The sequence below is a fragment of the Bos indicus genome, chromosome 11 (assembly GCF_029378745.1).
Source record: "Bos indicus isolate NIAB-ARS_2022 breed Sahiwal x Tharparkar chromosome 11, NIAB-ARS_B.indTharparkar_mat_pri_1.0, whole genome shotgun sequence".
NCBI lineage: Eukaryota > Metazoa > Chordata > Mammalia > Artiodactyla > Bovidae > Bos > Bos indicus.
In genome coordinates this window covers 3,665,867-3,686,556 of record NC_091770.1, presented here as the reverse complement: position 1 = coordinate 3,686,556, position 20,690 = coordinate 3,665,867, and the positions used below count along the sequence as shown (strand labels likewise).

Genomic DNA, 20,690 nt, shown 5'->3' with positions numbered 1-20,690 from the left:
TTGGCTTTGTGATGTGTCACTATGAGAGGGACAGACCTGATCTTGGAGCCCACCTTTCGGGAAAGCATGATATGTCAGAGCACAGCTCCCAAGTCCTCAGTCTCTCAGTTCCAGGAAGATGCAGCCTGGCAGGGCCGATGGCCAGAGAGAGAGCAAGGCCTTGCGTTTTCAAGGCCAGCTCAGCTCGGGGGGTGGGGTGGGGGGAGTGCGGACTCACCCACTCCTCCTCGTGCCAATCCACCTGCAGAGAAGACCGGCTGTTCCTGCCCGACCACCGAGCCATGAGGGTATCCTGGTCGTTCCGCAGCATCACCTGCTCCTCCTCGGTCGAGGTGGGCGAGGCCTTGGAGGCGATGTAGTCAGGCCGGGCGGCATTCAGCCCGTGGATGGAGGTGGCCAGCAGCTTGCAGTCACACACAGTGACCAGCTGCCGGGTCTGCAGGGACACATGCACGCCCAGCCTCTGAGCACCCAACCCGTGCTGAGCAGGCCTTACCAAGGGGCGGAGGAAGCGTCCCAGCTTCAACAAGCCCCCCGGCACTCGCTGCAAAGTCAAGGGCATGGAGCCGTCACCGAGGATCCTGAGCCCCGGGCTCTGTCACTATCTTGCCCCCGCTCCAGCGCTATGGCCACAGGCCAGTCCCAGACCTCCGTTCCAGGCCATGTGGGAAACAGACCTGAAGGCAGACAGACCTTCGAGGTCATCCCAACGTCCCCACTCGTGTGGACAGCTCCCGGCACATGTGAGGTGTCCAGGGGTTTTCAGACACCCGAGGGACCCACCCCACCTGCAGCAGGGGAGTCCCTCCTACCTTGTCTGCCAAGATGGCAAGTGTTCTTTCCAGGCCAGTGGCAGACCTGTCCTTGGCCGCCCTCGAGAGCCGCTCGGCGTAGTAACTCACTTGGGTTTTGAGGGTGTTGATCTGGGCGATGATCTCCTTAGCCCTGATGATGTCCTGTGGTATGTAGATGATAGACTGGCAGCTGGATGACGTGCTAGGAAGGATTGGAACAGATTCAAAAGGGTTCTCCCAAGTTGACAAGGCTAGAGACACCCTCCCAACCCCAGCCCGCACCCAACGCAAGGTGAAGCGTCCTGTTCCTCAGGGGTGTTTTCCTAGGCTAGTCTAGTTGTTGACGGGCAAGAGTAAATTTCAGGAGATCCATCCTGTCTATATGGTAGAGGCTTGAAATGTTAAAATACAATTAAGTCTTTTATCTACATTCCCACGTATCTGTATTTCTACTGTGTTTATACACATGTGTACAGATACTGAGCCTGGTAGTCATCTGAACATCCACCCTCTTTCACCTAAGAACCTCTTCGTTCAGTTTCTAAGTGTTACCTAAATGGAGACTTGGGGTCTGCTGATACTGGAAGGGGTCACGTCACAGTACAAGGAGACTTCAGTGGGGGCTGGACTTTGCCAAAAGATTCCTGGTTTCTCATTTGGCCAATGAGGACTTCAAACTTCCTATGCATAGACGTACATCCTCCTTCGTGTGTTTACCTCAGCAAGTCCCCAGAAAACTGGGCTTCTGTCCTTTCTCTCCTGCTCTGGGACTCCCTTACTTAAAAAATCCTGTCCCGAGGGATGAAAGGGGTGTGGAGAACGCGCCGAACCGGAGGCAAGGCCCTCAGTGACTTAGGAAACCGGTCCTCCCGTCTCTTGCCAGGCGATGTGTGTGCCTCTTGGGATGCAACGCCAGAGACACAGCTCAGCCCGGCACAAACACCAGCCTCTGGGGAACCAGCTCCATCTGGGGACCTTCTAGATGGGGACATAAACTGAATGTCTCTTCGCTAAAATGCCAAATCAACCCTATATTACAAACTTATTTTTCAGACCACCTGAGGAAGCGAGGGAAGCAGGGGGAAAACATACAAGGCACCCATCTTTCACAGAATGAGGGGCCTTGACTGACACCCTCAAAGAACTGCCCTTTGACTCTGGGGGAGGAGAGAGAAGGTGGAGGACCACACCCTCCTTCGTTGCCCCAGGAGAAGAGGGTCATGTGATCAGGGATGAGCCCTTTCCTTACTGGGCTCTTTCCAGGCTAACCCAAAGCCGGGTCACCAAGAAACGGCCCTGCCCTGCCCCCTGACAGACTACGGGGTCAGCATGCACACACGAAAACCACAGCACCCCAGAACGAACAACACCCCGAGCCCAGACATCACAGTGAGAAATGATGGAGGTGTCAGAAGCCCATGCAGCAGGCCGCAGTCAGGCCCGCACAGCATGAGGCGTGCACGCTGCTCTCCAAGCTGCAATCACTCTGCCCAATGAATAGCTGCCACTCAGCGGAGTCGAGTCTTAGGGCGGGAGTTTTCAAATCTCTTCTTCCCAGGCCCCAGCCAAGAGAACACACATAACATGAGGTGCACGTTCGTGTGTGTGTGTGGAATGGTGTGTCCATTTCAGCAAATACGAAGCCTCCAGCCAGCCGGAGAGGAATCACCTCCCCACTCCCCATGAGTCCTCACACCCAGGTCTTATCAGTAACTGGGGCTCACAGAGGGGCCACATGGCAGGAGTGAGAAAGGACACACCTCAAACAGTGGCTGTTCATGGACAACTGTGAACAGCAGTCGTGTGAGCACGAAGACTAAAAATGGGGCAGCTGCAGAGCCTCGGCTGGGGGACAGGGCCATGTCCCCGTGGCACCCTGGCCCTCCCGGCCAGGGCCCTGAGCTGCTCCAGCTCCATGAAGGTAGCGGTTCCAAGGGCAGCGGGAGCCTCACGAGTCCTGGTGCAGAACCCCTGTTCTGGACCGGGGCCGCACTCTGTGTGAGTCTGGGGAGGCCTGGAGCAGCACCCGGGGACCCCAGTCAGCAGGCACCAGGATTCCAGCTGCCATCTCATTCTTTGGTGGAGAAGTCATCTGATTATATTAACCCCTGGTTTGCCGTCCAGGAGTAAAACTGACCCTAGTAATTTGTTTTGCAAATCTCCATTAACCATTAAATATAAAAATGTACGCAGGGGACTTCCCTGCTGGTCTACGGTTAACACACTGTGCTTCCATGGCAGGGGCAGGGATTCAGTGCCTGCTCAGGGAACTAAGACCCTATGTGCCATGAAGCATGGCCAAAGGAAAAAAAAGTAAGCTGGTTTCATTCCTGCGAGAGGTGAAGGGGAAATAAAAACAGAAGAGCCTTAGATGGCAGTAAAAGAAGCCAGGAAGGGACTCCCAAACACACCACGGTACTGGCTTGAAGCCTCAGCACCTGAGACCTGCCTGGCCTAGGTGCCTCCTCGTCATGGAGAGAGAGCTGGGTCTTTGCTCCGAGTGATGCAGCCAGACTGGGAGGGTTTGAAACAGCAGACTGGAGACGGGCTATTCATTATCACAGAACATTGCAGTTGGAAGGGAGTTCCATCTACGAGACTACAACTAGGAGCCTGCGGGGGCGTGGCGGGGGCAGCACCTCACAGAGGAGGGGACAGGCTTTCTCTGCACGAGAGCAAGACCCAAACGCACACTCTCCACAGACAGAGAACTCACCAACACTCCTCAAAACTGCTAAAGAGAAGAACCAAGACGAAATATTAGCAGTTTGTTAGCAAACGGCAAATGCAAAACAAAAAAACGTAAAAACCAAGTTCTCTTTCATCAAAATTCTGGAGATAACTTGAGGAAGCCCCAACTACAGGGAGGATTCAGCTTAGGAGCCCAAGGTGCTCCCTGGTCGAAGCAGCGTCTGCGCGTGTGCTTGAGCCCCAGGGAGAAGCCCATGTGGTGGGCTACACCTGGGCTGAGGAGAGCTCCCCTGGTGCAAACCATTCCTGCAGGCGGTTTTATGCCATTAGTAGGAAAATACATAAACATGTACATTATATATTTGAAAAATACTACAAAAAGCCTTTGGGGAATAAGAGTCCTGAAGTTCACATGCAGAATAACTGGTACCAACACCCCGACCTTCCTGGGACAGGGCCAGCCCCTTGACTGGCTTTCTCCTCCAGGGCCCCACGCCAGCTCGAGTCGCACGCTCACACCTCCACACGGCCCATGCAGTGCAGCGACACACATGCGGCTGGCCGTGCAGAGCGGCGGTGGCACAGGAAGCTGTCTTTGCCCTAATTCCCAGGGGACCACCAGGCTGGTGAATCCTCGGGTGGGTCTGGTGGCCTGGTTTGAGGAGCCCTTGGTGGGGCCAGATCCAGGTCAAGGGGGCTGCAGGAAGGTGGGCAGGATCCCAGAGATGCTGCCCAGTCTGAGGCCTACCTCCCACCCTCTGAACCCTGAGTCCCCGGGTGCTCTCTGCCCGCCTGCTCACGCCTCAGCCCACTGCACCTGTCCTTTCTCCCCGGCCCCTGCAGTCCAAGGTCAACCTGCTCAAGCCCTGTCCTGACACCCACCCAGACACAGAGCCAGGCTCTGGCCTGAGGCTGCGGCCAGCACTGTGTGTGTGCACTCAGTCACCAGGCCGCCACAACTGCTCCACAGGACCTCCTGAGGATCGTGGGCCTTGGTGTTGGGGCCCCTCAACTCCACATTCTGCACCAGCTGCTCTGCTGCAGCCCCAGCTTCTTCTTTCTCTGCGATGCCACCTTCTTCTCCTGGCCCTTCCAGGATCACTGCCCAGTCCTGCCTCCCCATCTTCTCCAGAACCTCGCTCCACCAGTATCCTCCACCATCTCCCCTCGTTTGCCATCCTCTCTCCTACCAGCCTGAGACAAGCTTGTCTTGGTCCCACTCCTCCTCCACCTCTAGGTCCGAGGAGCCCACGGCATCACCTGCACGTATCCCATCTACTTCCTACACCCGAGCCCTCCAGTCAAGGTTAAGTCTAGCCAGGCGATGTTCGGGAAGATCACCAATGCCTCCCGGTGTCGGACACGACAGGTCAGCTTATGCTCTCTCCCTGTCGCCCCTGCCCTGCAGCAGCCCCTGCACCCTCTCTCCAGCAGGCTCCCAGCACTGCTGTCGCCCTACCTGCTCAACCTGTCAGCTCTAGTCACCAGCTCGCCCTGCCCGCAGAGCTCCTCCCCGAGGCCCCGCCCCTTATCACGTGCCCCGCCCACCTCGCTGTTTCCCCGCTCTGATTGGTCACTCCCTGCAGCCCCTGGAGCCTCTCTGACCCTGGGAACACTGACCACCAATGTCCTCCAGGAAAGGAAACCGTCTTTCCCAGACCTCACACCCTGTGACCTTCGACCAAGGTTTCTAAAGGGCAGCGGAGCCCGCCAAGTCCGCCAGGGCCGGGGGAACCATTCTCCGGGCGGATTTTTCAATCGCCTGTTTTGCAGGGACAGGCCCTCGGGCACTCGTCACCGCCCAGCTTGGACGTGCACAAAGAGCGGCACAGGCGCCTCAGGCAGCTCCCCCACCCTGCAAAAGCAGCTCGGACGCTGGACGTTTCTGCGGTCCCCTTGCGACTTTTTTTCTTTTTTAAATCCAGGAAGCCCGAGACACCAGAACAAGGAGGACAGATACCCTCTGAGAACTTACTGTTTCTTGGTCTCTTCAAACTTGTGCAGCTTTTTGCGGAGCCCTCCCGACTTGAAGCCCTGGCAGTGTGCTGCTGGCGCCCCAATGGTGACGATGTCATAGTTCTGATCTGAATGACAGAAAGCTCTCCTCTGTTACTCTGGCTCAGGCCTGCGGACAAAGCTGGCTACGGGGATATGCACGAAGCTCTGGGGTCCCCCGCCAGCCCGGCTCCAAGCAGCCTATGGCAACACTAGCCCCACCATCCAGGGTGCCCGAGGGCCTCTGGAGCCCAGCACCCTCATCTTGGTTCAGAGGGGCCTGTGTGGGTCTCAGGGTGGGGCCACACAGCGACCCACGACACTCAGCCTGCACCCCTGCCTCAGAAGGATGACCCGTGGGCCGTTTTCTGCCCCAGACATGCAAGAGAAGCTGGAGGGAGGACAAACGAGAGGAAGGTGCTAGAGCTCCTCACAAAGGCCTTGGAGGTCCCTTTGCTGTGCTCTCAGCCCAACGCCACAGCAGACACATAGGACAGACGTGCGACAGCTCAGGGACCAAGGGCCAGTGGGGGAAAGAAGCGACATGATTCACGGGGCAGTTACCTGCTCCTCCATCATCCTGAACTCTCATCCTTTGTATGTGTAAGTTAGTGGGAACAAATTCTAGCTTTTTATCTGCTTTCAAACTGCTTGCTTTGAACGAGGGACCTAAGGATCAGAAGGGGAGAAGATAAAGATGGTCAGCCTGTATCCAGCGTGCAAGAAAGCCGCCCAGAGAAGGGACCCTGTGAGGACTCTGCCGTGGGTGAGCAGGCATGTGTCGGCAGAGGCCTCAGGGACTCCAAGCTGCTCACAAGCACGCTTCCTTCCCTGATGACAGGGGCTGTGAAATGCTGAGGGACAGCGGCTCCTGGCCAGAAGACTGGTCTGGGGTCCCAGGGGTGAGTGCAGGCCAGTGGAGCCACCCTTGGAAGCTGAGGAACGACACCAGGCCTGCCTACGCCAGCTCTCAGCCGAGAGGTCTGACTCAGGGATGGGACTGTGTGCAGCACGCTGTCAGCACCACTATAAAAAGCAGGTGGGCCCATGCCAGAAAGTGCGTGTTCCCACTGCAGAGCCTTCCAGCACCCAAGATCTAAGAAGCCGCGCAACAGCAGAGACACGTCTCCAATCTGGAAAGTGACGAGAAGGCCCACTCGCCACCCTAGGTCGCTCACGGTAAGCAGGCGCCACAGGGCACCTGGTTGGGCCCTGGAACACACATTCACACATCCTCACACACACCCTGGGTGGCTCAGGAGTTTGGACCGTGTTTCCTAACAAGATATTCACAATGTTACTTCTATAACTGGAATACTTAACTAAGTGAAGAATTACATGCCGAGAAAAGAAAGGAATTATAAATTACGGTGACAATGAGGAGAAATAAACATTTCATTTAGTGAAAAATGGCACGTTTATTTTGCCAGCACAGAAAATGAAGACTGGCCACCATCTGCTCCGCGCTTTGCCCAGGAAACCGTTCCCCAGCTCCTGATAGGGGTGCCCGCAGACCAGGAAACCGTTCCCCAGCTACTGATGGGGGTGCCCACGGACCAGCAAACCGTTCCCCAGCTCCTGATGGGGGTGCCCGCGGACCAGGAAACCGTTCCCCAGCTACTGATGGGGGTGCCCGCAGACCAGGAAACCGTTCCCCAGCTCCTGATGGGGGTGCCCGCGGACCAGCAACATCAGCTTCCTGGGAGCCCGTTAGAGATGCCAAACCCCAGATCTGCTGTTAACAAGATTCTCAGGGGACATAGATGCACAATGACATCTCATAAGCTCTGCTCCAGAAACACCCAGGTGTATAGGTTTCAGACTTGGCCAGGTAACAGGCAGCCAGCACCAGCAGGTCCCTATGTCCCTTTAGGAAAACACTGCCATTTCTCTTAGAAATACACTTAGATCTTTTCTTCAGACGCAAGCCAAACCCAGGGCACCGTCATCTTGCCATCATTCCTGTATCTGGCTTCTTCTCAGTCAAGTTCATGGACAGGTTTCTATGCTCTGTGTCAAAATCACATGAAGGGCTTATGACTTTCCTGAAAACCTGAAATTCTATTGTAAAAAGGGGAAGAAGGGAAGAATCTGGAGAATAAAGTAATAGAAAACCAAAGTCATTTCATTTGGAATCAAAAGGGAGTGAGTTTATCATCGTTTTCTAAATCTACCTGAACATGCTTTGAAAAGCAAGTGGCACCTTCTAATAAGAGGTGTCTGTATTTCATTTTCTCTTTTGAGCCTTAAAATGGAGAGCTTCACTCAGACAATTTGTATGTCAATATGTGTGTGTGTACACTCGTGTTTTTTTCTGACTCTGCAACCCCATGGACTGTAGCCCAGCAGGCTCCTCTGTCCATGGCATTTCCCAGGCAAGAATACAGGTTGCCATTTCCTTCTCCAGGGGATCCTCCTGACCCAGGGACCGAACCTGCGTCTCTTGCATCTCCTATACTGGCAGGCAGATTCTTTACCACAGGTGCCACCTGGGAAGCCCATATATCAGTATAAGGACCACCAAACAGTTAAACTAGGAAATCCAGAAAACCCTGCCTTGTTTGGTCTCAAGGCAAAAGGCCTACATCCTTTTGGGCACTGCGCTGACACAGGACCAGGATGAAGCAGGAACATGAACCGACGGCCTGGGACCCTGTCTCTCCTCCATTTCATCCTGCAGTGGTTTGTTTTGGCAGAGGACACCGTGGACGGAACTTTCAATGCAATTCACACATTTGTCTTAATTAAGATCTGAAAACTCCATCTTTGAAAGAACCGACATCTACATGAGAATCTATTTTTAAACATCCATTAGAGCGTCTGTCAGTGGGCATATGTGAGCAACCCTGGATTCCAGGATTTTAGCTGGAAATGAGAGTGGGCGCCCACCTTTGTACTGATGGAGGTCGGTCAGGTTCTCCTGGTAGGTGAGGATGATGGTCTGGTACTGTGTGACAATCTGGCGCCGGAGGCTCTCCCAGCATGGGGACAGCTCCCCCAGCTCCTCCAGTTCACATACTCTGCAAGCAAAACACACACGTCAGGCCATGGCGCCCACTCCCTCCTGGCAGAGGCTCAGGAGTCCTGAGCATCCGGGAGGCCAGATGGTCGTGGACGTGTCACTGACGCTCAGGGAAGGCCCTGTGGGTCTGAAGGGCCAGCAGCGGGGCAGCACGGCAGACGGCTCCACATGCGGCTGTAAGAAAGGTGGGCAACCGCTGACCGTGTGGAAACTGCACAGACAAGCTTTCCGTAGGAACCTAGTTCAGGGAAAACTCAGCGAAGGACTGGAGAGGGGAGTGGCTCTGCCGTGGCCCCTGTGACCATGCATGTTTCCAGGGGCCACAAGAGCTTGAGCTGCAGCCCACTGGAGTCTGACCCTCCCAGATCACAAGAGGACTAGAGCCTGAGGGCAACCCTCTCCCCTCTCCTCATCCCCACCAGGGTCTGTCACTGCCCCCTGGGTTCTGGGAAGCATGGGCCTTTCCGCCCTCCCAGAGCAGAGCTGCAGAACATAAAGCTGTCCAATGAGCCTGCAGCTGGGCTGCTCAGCAGTGGGGGTCCCACAGCTGCCAGGCCCTAGAGTCTCACTGGCATCCTTTCCAGGTCTGGGACAAGGACCCTGGGAAACCGGCAACTTCAGCCATGGCTCCCGTCACTGTCTGTATAAGTGATGAACTGTCCGGATGTGAAAGGTGTGAGGGTCAGGGGAGACGAGGACAAGAAAGGACGGACTTGGGACCTCCACAAAAATGAAAGCTGTTTAAGAACTGAAATATATGGGACTTCCCTGGTGGTCCAGTGGCTAAGAACCTGCGATTCTACTTCAGAGGCATGGGTTCAATCCCTGGCTGGGGAAGTAAGATCCTGCCTGCCACGCAGCATGGCCAAAGAGACAGAAATGATATATAATCTCAGCTCGGCAGGAAATAATAGCTGCATAATCAGACTACTGAACACACACAATGGATTTTTTTAAAAGGATAACCATTTTAGGAAACTGGGAAGAAAGTATAAAAGACCTAAAGTCCTCATCATTTATGAGGACTTCCCTTTCCTACTCAGGAGTTAATCCCTGAAATTGATTGAGAGTGCTCTGTGCATATATACAGAAATACAGCAGAAAACACTGACGTGGCTGAAGTGGCTGTTTCTTGGGAAATAAACAAGCATCTCAGCATCTCAAGACTTGCATTTTTTGTAAAAAGCTTTTTGCACTCTTTCACTTTTTACACTATGCACTTTTTCCTCTGGGGGGCTAATTTTATAAATGTTTTTAGGAATCTACTAAATTATCTGAAGTTAAAAAGTCACACCATTTTATCATTATTAAATCAGCAAAAGGAATGCTGAAGCGGGGGGAACATGTGCTCGGTGCTGGCACAGCTGGCCTGTCAGGCAGGCGATCTTGTGACTTCCTCACACACAAACGGGGGACACAGTTGAGCAAACTGAGCCCAGGCTGAGGAGTAGGCAGGCGGCAGGGCTGGGTGTGCGACCAGGCCTGGCTGCGGTCCGTGCTCACCCGCCCGGTCTATGAGCTTTCCTGCAGGAAGGGGCGGCCGCCAGGAGCCCTGGGCCTCACCTGGCCGCGTCCTCCTCCAGCAGGAGCTTCACAAACTGCCGGGGCACGTGCAGGGACAGCACGCTCTCTGCCATCTGCTCCAGGATCCGCAGGTGGTTGCCCTCGGTGGTCGGGAAGCGGTACATGCGGCAGATGGCACCACCAAACACTGAGGCGGGAGAGAGACAGCTGCAGTGAGCTGGTATGGGCCGCCGTGGCCCCCCCCAGCCTACATGGTGCCCTCACCCCCAGGTCTCCTTGCTGTTTATCTCCAGGGAATCCGAACACTTAAACCCAAGCTCACCGAGTGACTGAGCCTCAGTGCTCCTGCCCCGAGACGTGCAGTATTGTCATCCCAGACCATGCCCCTGGCTTGGAGGTGCTAGGACTGGGTAGGGAGGCCACTGGTCATCGAGTCATCAAGACAGGGCAAAAGGAAGGAGAAGCCCCTCCCCTGGAGGGTCACCAGTTCCCAATACGCTGAACCAAAGAATGGCACACTGGTGTGCAGGGAGGTGACCACTGGCGGACACATCCGTGACGATCGGAGCAGGTGGGGGAGGGGACCGCAGGCCCAGGTGGACGCTCACGAGTGGCAAGAGTACCCACGGAGGAAGCTGTTTACCCGATTTCAGTAAAGTGTCTTTTCGCAACGAAGCGTACTTGGATCGGATCCCCAAGGCCTCAGTCAAGCTCTCGTCAACAGGCAGAACCATCTAAAAACACATACACACAAGCATGACGAAACTGCCTCGGACTCCAGGGCGCATCATAGACATAAAAGCCTCCTTGAAACTAATATCCACAGTCAACTCTATGAGAAACACCCAGCCCCAGCCACAAACAAGAGAGGCCACCGCCTGGGACACTGAACGCCCTCCGCCCACAGTTTTCTAGAAATGCACTCTTCTGACCGAGCCACTTCCCTTTGTCTCTGAGTGTTTTGCTGTGTGGGATGAAAGGGCGGTGGTAGACAGGCCCGAGAGTATTTCCATAGCTAACGTTTCAGACTTGTTTTGGGTACGGTGAGAGATCTCTGTATTTTACAATGACTACTTGCCAGTGTTTGGGCTATAAGAGCTCTTGTTTGCGAGTGTCTGTGTGAGCAACTGTGCATGAGGAGGGCAGGGAGAGGTGGGTGGGGGGCGCAGGTGTGCGATGGGGCCCAGGCAGCCATGGGCAGGGAGTGTCTGGGAGAGGAAGACCTTAACCCACCCTCAGAGACAACCTGGGTCTCAGTCCACACCCGCAAGCCACCTCTCCCCTCCCGCCTGCAGCTCCCGCTCTTGAGGAGCCAGCTGTGACCTGGAACAGAGGCTGGGGAGCCCCTTCTCTACCGGTTAAGTGCCTGAGGGCGCAGGCATGTCCAGTAGGGGCCCCACTGTCCCGTCCCCTGAACTCAGAGGCCACGTGCATTAGGAGGGCCCTCCAGCCCACCCAGAGGGAGAAGATGCTGTGCTCACCCTCCCGTTGACGGTGTCCAGAGACCGGGTCACTGGGGGCCGCTGATCCGACTTCTCCTCCATCTGCCAGCCCATCACGGTGATGTTGCCCACGCGGTCACTCTCTGCAGACCTGCAATCAGCAGTGCCCTTCGGCATTGGTGCTGTGACTGGGCTTCACCTTCTGCTAAATGCAAAGCTCAGCATCCCGGGTGCTCGAGGGGTCCTGGGGGAACCAGGATGGGGCTGGCTGGTCGGCCCAATAGCAGCTGCCACATGCGGGGGCTCTGAGGGCGGCAGGTGAGCAAAGGTGGGGCCGCAAGGGAAGGCCGTGTCTGGGAGGGGGCAACGCCCCATGGGGAAGCACGGACGTGCCAGTAAAGCGGGAGGGGCAAAGCCACCGCCCACGTGGGAGGCCGGGGCCCCTCAGCCCTGGGCTGCCCCTCCCCTGAGAGTGACGGGGACACATCTCAGAGTCAGGACCCAGAGCATCTTCTTCTGGCACAGGACCCCTTTCTGCTCCATCTACTCCATCCTCAAGCTCTGATTAGCCTCAAGGCCTAGGTCTGGACCCCAGTTAGCAGAGGTCACACGGGAATTCCCAAAGCCTCTGAATCCTTCGTGATACAGCTGAGGCCCCTCTAGCCCCGGTCAGTTTCACCCCAAGACCCCTCAGGGTGACTGCCGGCTGCCTGGGCCCCTCCGATTCATCCCAGGAAGCTCTGATTCATAAAGCAATACTGTGAAGCCTTGGGTTTTTTATCTGAAGTGTGGGACTTAGCCAGGCTGTAAGTTTTTGCATGGTCACGTCCATCCACTGACCGTACCCTTTGTGATTCATTCTCATGGTTCTCGTGCCTGGGAAAGTCAACCCCAGTCACACTGTTCAGTGACCATCTCTAGCTCCTTTTAAAAAGGATGATGTCCAACCAGAATCAGCTCTGGCAATGGATGAACCTGAGTGTTTTCCTCTAACCATCCTTCCCCAAAGCGAACCCACCCATTCTCCCAAGACCCTTCTCTCGTCCTGAGTCAGGCTCTCCACACACACAGGATCACTGCAGGGCAAGCCCTCCCCAGCACCTGCAGTGCTGTCATCTCCGCATCTTCAGAATGTCATACTACTGGCCAAGAATTCATCTCCTACATCAAAACTGTCTTGGCTATTTCAGACTATTTTCCCAATTTTTACATTATTTTGGGGAAAAAAAGATGGAGCGACAGAAAGAAAGAACACTCCATCAGGGTGGGACCTGCCCCTAAACTGAATTTGGGAAGAACTGACATCTTGACCCCATCACAGTGGGGGCGGCCCCTCCCTCCCCTCATTCGTTCCTTCCACAAATATTTCCTGAGCAGCAGACACTGTTCTAAGTCTTGGGATACCTGCTGTCTGGGAGATCACATCCTACTAGGGGGGACAGATGACAGCCAAATACATTCGGTATAATTAGAGGTACACAAAGATTTTCCTTTAGGTCTGCGTACTCCCATGAACACTGCACACTTCCGCTTCATGACACGCCCTCTGACAGGCTGAGGTTTTCTCTTTCTTCTCAATGACAACCACCTCCCCACAAGACTGGCTTCTGGGGACAGGGGTTGAGGGTAAGACACTCTCTCAATATAGGGTCGACCTTCCCCATCCGTCCCCAGACCTTGTGATTCCAGATCCTTGCAGACAGACAAAATTAAATACCAACCTTAGTGTTAAATACAACCTATGGTGCCTGTCCTGGAGCAGATCTTTGACGACAAAAGTTCCGGACCCCAGCAAGTACATCTGCGGGAGAGGGGAGACAGCATTAGTGCCCAGGCCGTGCCTCTCCTCCAGCTCTTGGGGCGGCAGTGGGTTGGCGGGGGGATACGGCTGGCTGGCTCTCTCAACACATCTGACTTCATCTCAGGAGCCCAGTGGGAGGCTCAGAAAGATGTTCCCAAAGACAAAAACACCTGGACATTAATTCATAAGCCAGGAATAAAGTCAGTCTTATGTTCACCTCCCAGACAATTATGTAGCTTTAAAAAAAGAAGGGAAGAACATCCCACGAACAACAACATGGTACTTAACTGTTCCCTGAGATCTGTCCTTGACATCATACACGGACAGCTTGATCTGTGTCATCTGATTGATGAGAGAGTCTTGAAAGAAGGCAATGCTGCTTAGAAATATAGGATCATTGGTTCCCTACAATAGAAAAAAAAAAAAAATCAGAATACAGAGTTGCATTTTCCTTAAGTGGTTGCTTTTGAAATACACCAACATTCTCAGAAGAAGAAACTAACTAACATCTTACCAGCTTGGATCAACAGGAATGCAAACAGGCTTTACAGGGATGCAGACAAGCCGAACTCTGCTTTCCAAGAAAGACAAAGCCTGTAGGCCCAGATACCACGAATAGATCACCACATGCTGGGCCCACGAGCTCACCCTAAGGGCTCCTCCCCCAGCAGGAAAGACTTTCTGTAACTACTCTTACCACTTCAGATGTATTTGGATCTACTACTGTAGGCTATTCCTTTAAGCTGAGGCAGATGGAAAGATGAAAGAGGAAATGAATAGTCAGAATTGTTTATTTCTAGAATCCTGGGTTTGTAAGAATGGAGGTCCAGCTTTTTTAAGGTTGTCTTTTTCTGAGGATGAGCTGCGAGTCTCTAGATCATAGGTCGCCATTTCTTGGCAGCCCAGCCCTGACCTCAAACGCCATTATATTAAACTCGCTTCCTCAGGTGGTGGTTAGTGATCTTGGCCAAACTGTTAGCAGTTCTTGTCTGTACCGGCAGTTCCAGATCTGATGTCTTGCCACCTGCTGGACAGTCTCATCCCCACCCCACCCTGCAGTGACCTGCTGGGGCCACAGCCCCACCCAACCACTCCATCTGCTAGTTCAGACTCCCTCTGACTCTCCTTCCAAGGAGGCTCCAGATCCAGGCACCGGCTCTGCTGCCTTCTCTGTTGTTCTGAACCACCCAGGGACAATTCACCCCTGCAAGTTCCACCTGCAGAGCCTCCCTCTCACGCCCCCTTCTTCCCATTCCTCCCCGCTGCCAGTGAGGGCCCAGATCACTCCCCCAGGACCTGCCTTAAACACACCTGCAGACCAGCCGGCTACGGCGCGGCCAGACCCCCTGCACCCCTGCGGTGTCTCGTGCGCAGTGAGCGGGACAGGCCCCGTCCCCACGCACTGCCCCGCTCGCTCTGCCCTCACACGGCCCACACTCCGCTCGTCTGCAGGGAGCCGTTCACTTCAGCCGCCTCACCCACAGCCTGGTAGACTCCCTGAGGCAGGGGCGGGGCTCAAGTCTCACTGTGTCATCCACAGCTCCCAGTGCTTTGTGGGTAGGCCGTGCTAGACAAATGCTAGAAACCAGAACTGTTGGCTTGAACTTGAAATAAATTTCCAAGGTAATGAGAGGGTCTATCAGGCAAAATGTAAAACTTGGAAAGAAGGAGAAATGCAGTCTGCTTGCTGGAGACTGCCAGGGAGGGCAACATTCACACAGAAACTCACATCACCAACAAAATCTTACAGGAGCTCACACCAGCCACCTCCTACACTTAGTTTCATAACTTACGTAACGTGCTCAATTATCTAAAGAAATCCAGTAAAATTCCTGAGGTGACTGTATCATTTCATTTCATGTACAGAGTAAACACATAACATACAACTCAAAAAAGGATATAAAAATACAAACCAATAAAAAGTGTGGCTAGTACGAGGGTTGGTTGATAATTAACATTCTCTAAACTCTGATTAAAGACCACAAGTGTCCAAAAGTAGCAGCCAATTAGAGATGAGAAGGGAGTATGAGGTCTTACCTCTTAAAAAGCAATCTACCTTAGAGGATCACCGTTTAAAAACAGCCAGCCAATAGATAATCAACAACTGTAAAGGATATGGCAAATCAAGGGTTTCTCTGATGGCTCTGTGGTAACGAGCCCCCTGCCAATGCAGGGTACTTGGGTTCGACCCCTGGAGGAGGAAATGGCAACCCACTCCATATTCCTGCCTGGAGAATCCCATGGACAGAGGAGCCTGGCGAGCTACGGTCCATGGGGTCGCAGAGTCGGACACAACTGAGTGACTACAGACAACATGGCAAATAAAAGCACCACCCAGATGAGTAAGTGTGATGAAAGATACCAGTGTGCTGAACGTTCGTGCAAGAAGAAAACAATCCGCAGGAATAAACCTCAGCTACGGGTGCTCAGGGCACTGAGCAGACTTCCCACCAGGACCAGAAGCAGTCTTGGAGCCGCCGGGGGCAAGAAGCACCCACCTCGATGATCTCCGTCTGTGCGTGCTTCGTCCAGAATGCCTGGGGTGGGGTGGTCACGCTCACTGCCACAAAGCTATTTGGTTTTCGATCAAGTGACGGAGTATGCAGCTCACTGCAGGCTACAAAATTAGAATAGAAATAAAATAAATAAAGTAGAAATGGTTCTTAAAAATCAGACTTCAGTTAGTTCTCGGTTCCAAACACACCCAAAGAAGGTAAAAGAAGTAAAACCCACACAACGGAATGAAATGATCACCCTGACTACTGTTACAGGGAGGAGACTTTTTAAATTAGAAATGATCCCTTCTCATTCCTCCCAGCCTTCCTGGCCCCCAGGACAGCAATGCCATAACTGCCGATGGAAGGCTCTCTTCATCCACGGAATGGATGACACAGGAAAGGTCTGACCCGTGAAGTTTGACCTTAACAACTAATTGGAACTAAGTAGCCACAGAGTCTATGAAATCAAGACCCAGCTACACACGCCCACACCCAGGGCTGCTGCACTCCTAAGCTCACAGTATCCCTGGGTCTGTGTGTGACATATGTTGGAAGCTAATTAAAATTCTATTGCAAAATAAAGGTTTTTTTTTTTTTCTTTTTAAGAAAATCATGCTCATTCATTTTCCTTATAAGACTCATATCAAATTTGAGATTACTAAACATGTGGCTTTTTAGAACTAAAGACACTTCACGAACTGTTTCAGTTAGAAAACGTATTGCACTAAGCATTTTGAAATAGATTGTAAGACTCAGATAAAGTGAAAGTGAAGTCGCTCACTTGTGTCCAACTCTTAGCAACCCCATAGACTGTAGGCTACCAGGCTCCTCCATCCATGGGATTTTCCAGGCAAGAGTACTGGAGTGGGGTGCCATTTCCTTCTCCAGAGGATCTTCCTGACCCAGGGATTGAACCCGGGTCTCCCACATTGCAGGCACACGCTTTACCGTCTGAGGCACCAGGGAAGCCTTAATCAATCATAGAAGGGATCCACAATAAAAAGGATCATACTTCTTTGAATCTAACATGCCATCTACTGTAAAATGCATTATCAAAGAAAAAAAGGCCCATCGCCATTAACCTATGATATGCCATTAACTATAAGACACTTTCCGATTAAAAAGATACTAAAAGATGAGAAAGATATCCACCTTGTGACTGACGAAATATACGGTAAATCAAAGTCCAACACTCATAACAAGAACTGGCTTTTCTGGAGAGGCAATGAACATGCCCCAGAGTGCTGAAGGCCTCTGCTTAATTCCCAGAGTTCTGAAACAATTGATTGTTTTTAATTTTTTATAGAATTTTAGAAGTTACTTTGCATTTAGTTATTACAAAACATTGGCTGTCTTCCCCATGCTGTGCAGTACATCCTCGAGCCTACCTTACACCCAGCAGTCTGTACCTGTCAGCCCCCTCGCCCCTATATGCCCCTTCCTGGCCCTGTCCACCAGAAACCACCAGTTTGTTCTCCATATCTGTGAGTCTACTTTTCTGTTATATTCACTAGTTTGTTGTGTTTTTTAGATTCCATAGATAAGTGGTGTCTTACAGTGTTTATCTTTCTCTGACTGATTTCACTTAGCATAATGCCCTCCAAATCTATCCATGTTGCTGCAAAGGACAAACTTTCATCCATTGTTAATGGCTGAGTAATATTCCATTGTTTATATTTCTCTGTGTGTGTGTGTGTGTGTGTGTACTCACATCTATAATATGTATATATACACATATACAACAAATACACACACACGCCCTCCACATCTTCATCCATTCATCTGTTGATGGGCACTTAGGTTGTTTCAGCATCTTGGCAACTGAAATCATTGATCTGGACCATTTTTTCACTGTCTTTATGGAGGAGAGGATTTTTAGAGGTCTTTACTCCTGTTCTCGTCATTCTCATTTATTTTTCAAATATTACTGGTGATTTAAAATTCATAAGTTGATTTTTACTTCTGCAAATTAATTTACTTCTGAAAACTGATCTCTTTGTAATATGTTCTCATACATTTTTATGGGTTTTCATTACTTATTGGATATAATAAGACACAAAGAGCCTAGGTTTTCATTCAATGAGCTCTGACAATCATACACACTCACAAAACAAGATGACTTTCTCCATCAGACAAGAAAGCTCCCGTCCCACTTCTCAGTCAATTCCCCTGCCTGCGAACCACTTTCTGATTTTTACCATTTTTGTCCATTCTTGAATTTCTTGAACATAAATGGAATGTTTTCAAGATTCATCTGTATTGTTTATATACTGATAATTAATTCTTTTTAAAAACTGATGAATCATATTCCATTGTATGAATATACCAAAATTTACTTACCAGTCACTGTATGTTAATAGACAGTTGGGTTGTTTGCAGTTTTGAACCATTATAAATAAAGGTGCTATAGACATTCCTGGAGAAGGCGATGGCACCCCACTCCAGTACTCTTGCCTGGAAAAGTCCCATGGACAGAGGAGCCTGGTAGGCTGCAGTCCATGGGGTCACAGAGAGTCGGACACGACTGAGCAACTTCACTTTCACTTTTCATTTTCATGCATTGGAGAAGGAAATGGCAACCCACTCCAGTGTTCTTGCCTGGAGAATCCCTGGGACCGGGGAGCCTGGTGGGCTGCCGTCTATGGGGTCGCACAGAGTCAGACACTACCTAGCAGCAGCAGCAGACATTCCTACTCACATCTTCTTGTGAACATGTTTTCTTTTTGCATAAGCACTTAGGAGTGGAACTTCCAGGTTACAGTAGAGAAGGATATGCTTAGCTTTGTAAGAAGCTGACAGATTCCTAAAGTGGCTGCATCACTTTATAATCTCACTGCAATTTACCAGAGCTCCAGTTGCTCTGAATCCCACCAACATTTGGTGGGTTAGCCTTTATCTTGGTTGTTCCAAAGAATGTGTTTTCATTTGCACTTCTGCGATGACTAATGACATTAAGCATCTTTTCACCATGTGTTTGTTCATTTTTCTAACTTCTTTTGTCAAGAGTCTGCTCAAGTCTTTTGTTCATTTTTAAATTGATTTTTTTACTGTCAATTTGTAAGCATTTTATCCTAGATCTGTCCTTTGTCAGGTATATGTGAATATTTTTCTCCAGTTTGTGGTTTATTTATTCATTTTCTCAAAGATTTCCAGAGTTTTTTATTTTAGATTTTTAATTTTAGACACTAGCAGGCAGAAAAACGTCCCTCCCCTCAAAAAGGGCCAAATTCTAATCCCAGGAACTTTTGAAAATATTATAATACAGGCAAAAGGACTTCATAGATGTAACTAAAGTCATGGAATCTTGACATGGAAAGATTACTGCAGATTATCTGGATGAGCTTAATCTAATCATATGAGCTCCTAAAAGTACAAAAGGAAGATGGAAGGGTGAGTTACAAAGGTGTGAATTAAAAAAAGACTAGGGAAGTTCTAAGCATGAAAGGCACTCAACCTGCCATTGCTGGCTGTGCAGAGAGAGGAAAGAGCCACAACCACAGAACGTGAGTGGCCTTTATAAGCAGAGAACAGGCCTCGACTGGTAGCTAGCAAAGAAATAGGGACCTCAGTCCTCAAACAACTTGAATGAATAAGGAGCCACCTTTAACCCTTGAGTCCCTAGGAAGGACTGGGGCCATGCTGATGCTTTGACTTTGGTGTTTATAAGATTGAGTAGAGACCTGGCTGAGCCCTTTGCTTTCTGACCTAAGGGAACTGTAAGATAATAAACTTGGCTTGTTTTAAGGTCTTATATTTCTTATATTGTGGTAATTTGTTACAGCAGCAATAGAAAACTAAAACATATCGTACTTCCTGCCAAGTGATCAATCTCTGCCTAACCTGAAGTTGTGGTTGTGAGCTCTCCAGTTTCTTTTCTTCCAGAAGCTTTAAGGTCTTGTTCTCTTTTTGAAACACAGTGTTATTATTTCTGTTTGGCTGTGCTGGGTCTCCGTTGCTGTGCAGACTTTTCTCCAGCGCTGTGGAGAGCGTGGGGGGCTACTCTTCAGTTGCGGTGCACGGGCGTCTCACTGAGGGGGCTTCCCTTGCTGCAGAGCGGGGGCTCCAGGCGTGTGGGCTTCCGCAGCTGCAGCTCCTGGCCTCCGAGCACAGGCTCAGTAGCCGTGGTGCATGCGCTTAGCTGCCCCGCCGTATGTGAGATCTTCCTAGACGAGAGACTGAACCCATGCCTCCTGCACTGGCAGGTGGATTCTTCACCACTGAGCCTCCAGGGAAGCCCCTGTTGTCTTTTTCAATTCTGTTCTACTTCTTCTATGATGTCTGCCTCCACATCAGAGATATGACTGTTCCGCTGTTCTCCGTCCTTTAAGCTACACCCCGCAGAGACCCTGGTCTGGTCTCTCTCGGCCTGCCCTCTCATCATGTGAGGCTAGAACACCTGCGTCTCTCAAAGCCCAGTGATGGCAGGTAGACTGAGATACAGCAAGTGGCCCGAGGCTGGAAAGACTGATGTCAGCTTAAGGGCTGATGGGCCAACTGCCATGCTCAGAAAATACCTCCCTACAAGTGACGTTCTCTCCTGGCCTTGCCCCTATCCAACCTAAATCTCACCCAAGGTTTAATCCCTAGCTCAGTTCCATGACTTCCATGAAGCTTCCTCTCAGAGGCCCACAGTCACATCTCCTGCTTATCACTTACATAACTCCTCTGGCACATTTCCATAGAAACCATTAATCCCTGATGTGTATGTGGTGTCTTTCCAACCAGAGCATCTGTGTCCCAGCTGAATAAATGCTACTGAGGTAAATAACATTTCAGGTGCCTACCATTTGAGCAATTCTATATCCTATGACTTATCCCAAGGAGAGAACCAACAAAACATGCGAAAGACCCAGGCACAAGTACATTCACTGTTGGTGTTTACGACGGCAGACTGAAAAGACCGAAGTGTCCAGCAACAGGAGG

General features: G+C 51.4%; 1 protein-coding gene across 21 annotated transcripts in view; it reads right to left on the bottom strand.

The window, feature by feature from the left end:
• INPP4A (inositol polyphosphate-4-phosphatase type I A) overlaps window positions 1–20,690 on the bottom strand; it is a 119,053-nt gene that overhangs the window by 28,387 nt on the left and 69,976 nt on the right. For 9 of the 21 annotated variants that reach the window (XM_070798258.1, XM_070798262.1, XM_070798269.1 and 6 more), the window contains 12 exons: window positions 15,768–15,886; window positions 13,558–13,674; window positions 13,190–13,269; window positions 11,508–11,619; window positions 10,670–10,760; window positions 10,066–10,213; window positions 8,370–8,500; window positions 6,045–6,149; window positions 5,461–5,569; window positions 3,511–3,528; window positions 813–996; window positions 218–436 (listed from right to left, as the gene is read on the bottom strand). In XM_070798258.1, coding sequence (XP_070654359.1) covers window positions 218–436; window positions 813–996; window positions 3,511–3,528; window positions 5,461–5,569; window positions 6,045–6,149; window positions 8,370–8,500; window positions 10,066–10,213; window positions 10,670–10,760; window positions 11,508–11,619; window positions 13,190–13,269; window positions 13,558–13,674; window positions 15,768–15,886 — 1,433 coding nt within the window. Of the gene's footprint in view, window positions 1–217; window positions 437–812; window positions 997–3,510; window positions 3,529–5,460; window positions 5,570–6,044; window positions 6,150–8,369; window positions 8,501–10,065; window positions 10,214–10,669; window positions 10,761–11,507; window positions 11,620–13,189; window positions 13,270–13,557; window positions 13,675–13,783; window positions 14,327–15,767; window positions 15,887–16,548; window positions 18,178–19,607; window positions 20,681–20,690 lie in introns of those variants that run through there. The other 12 variants (XM_070798260.1, XM_070798268.1, XM_070798270.1 and 9 more) reach the window with 5 other exon arrangements.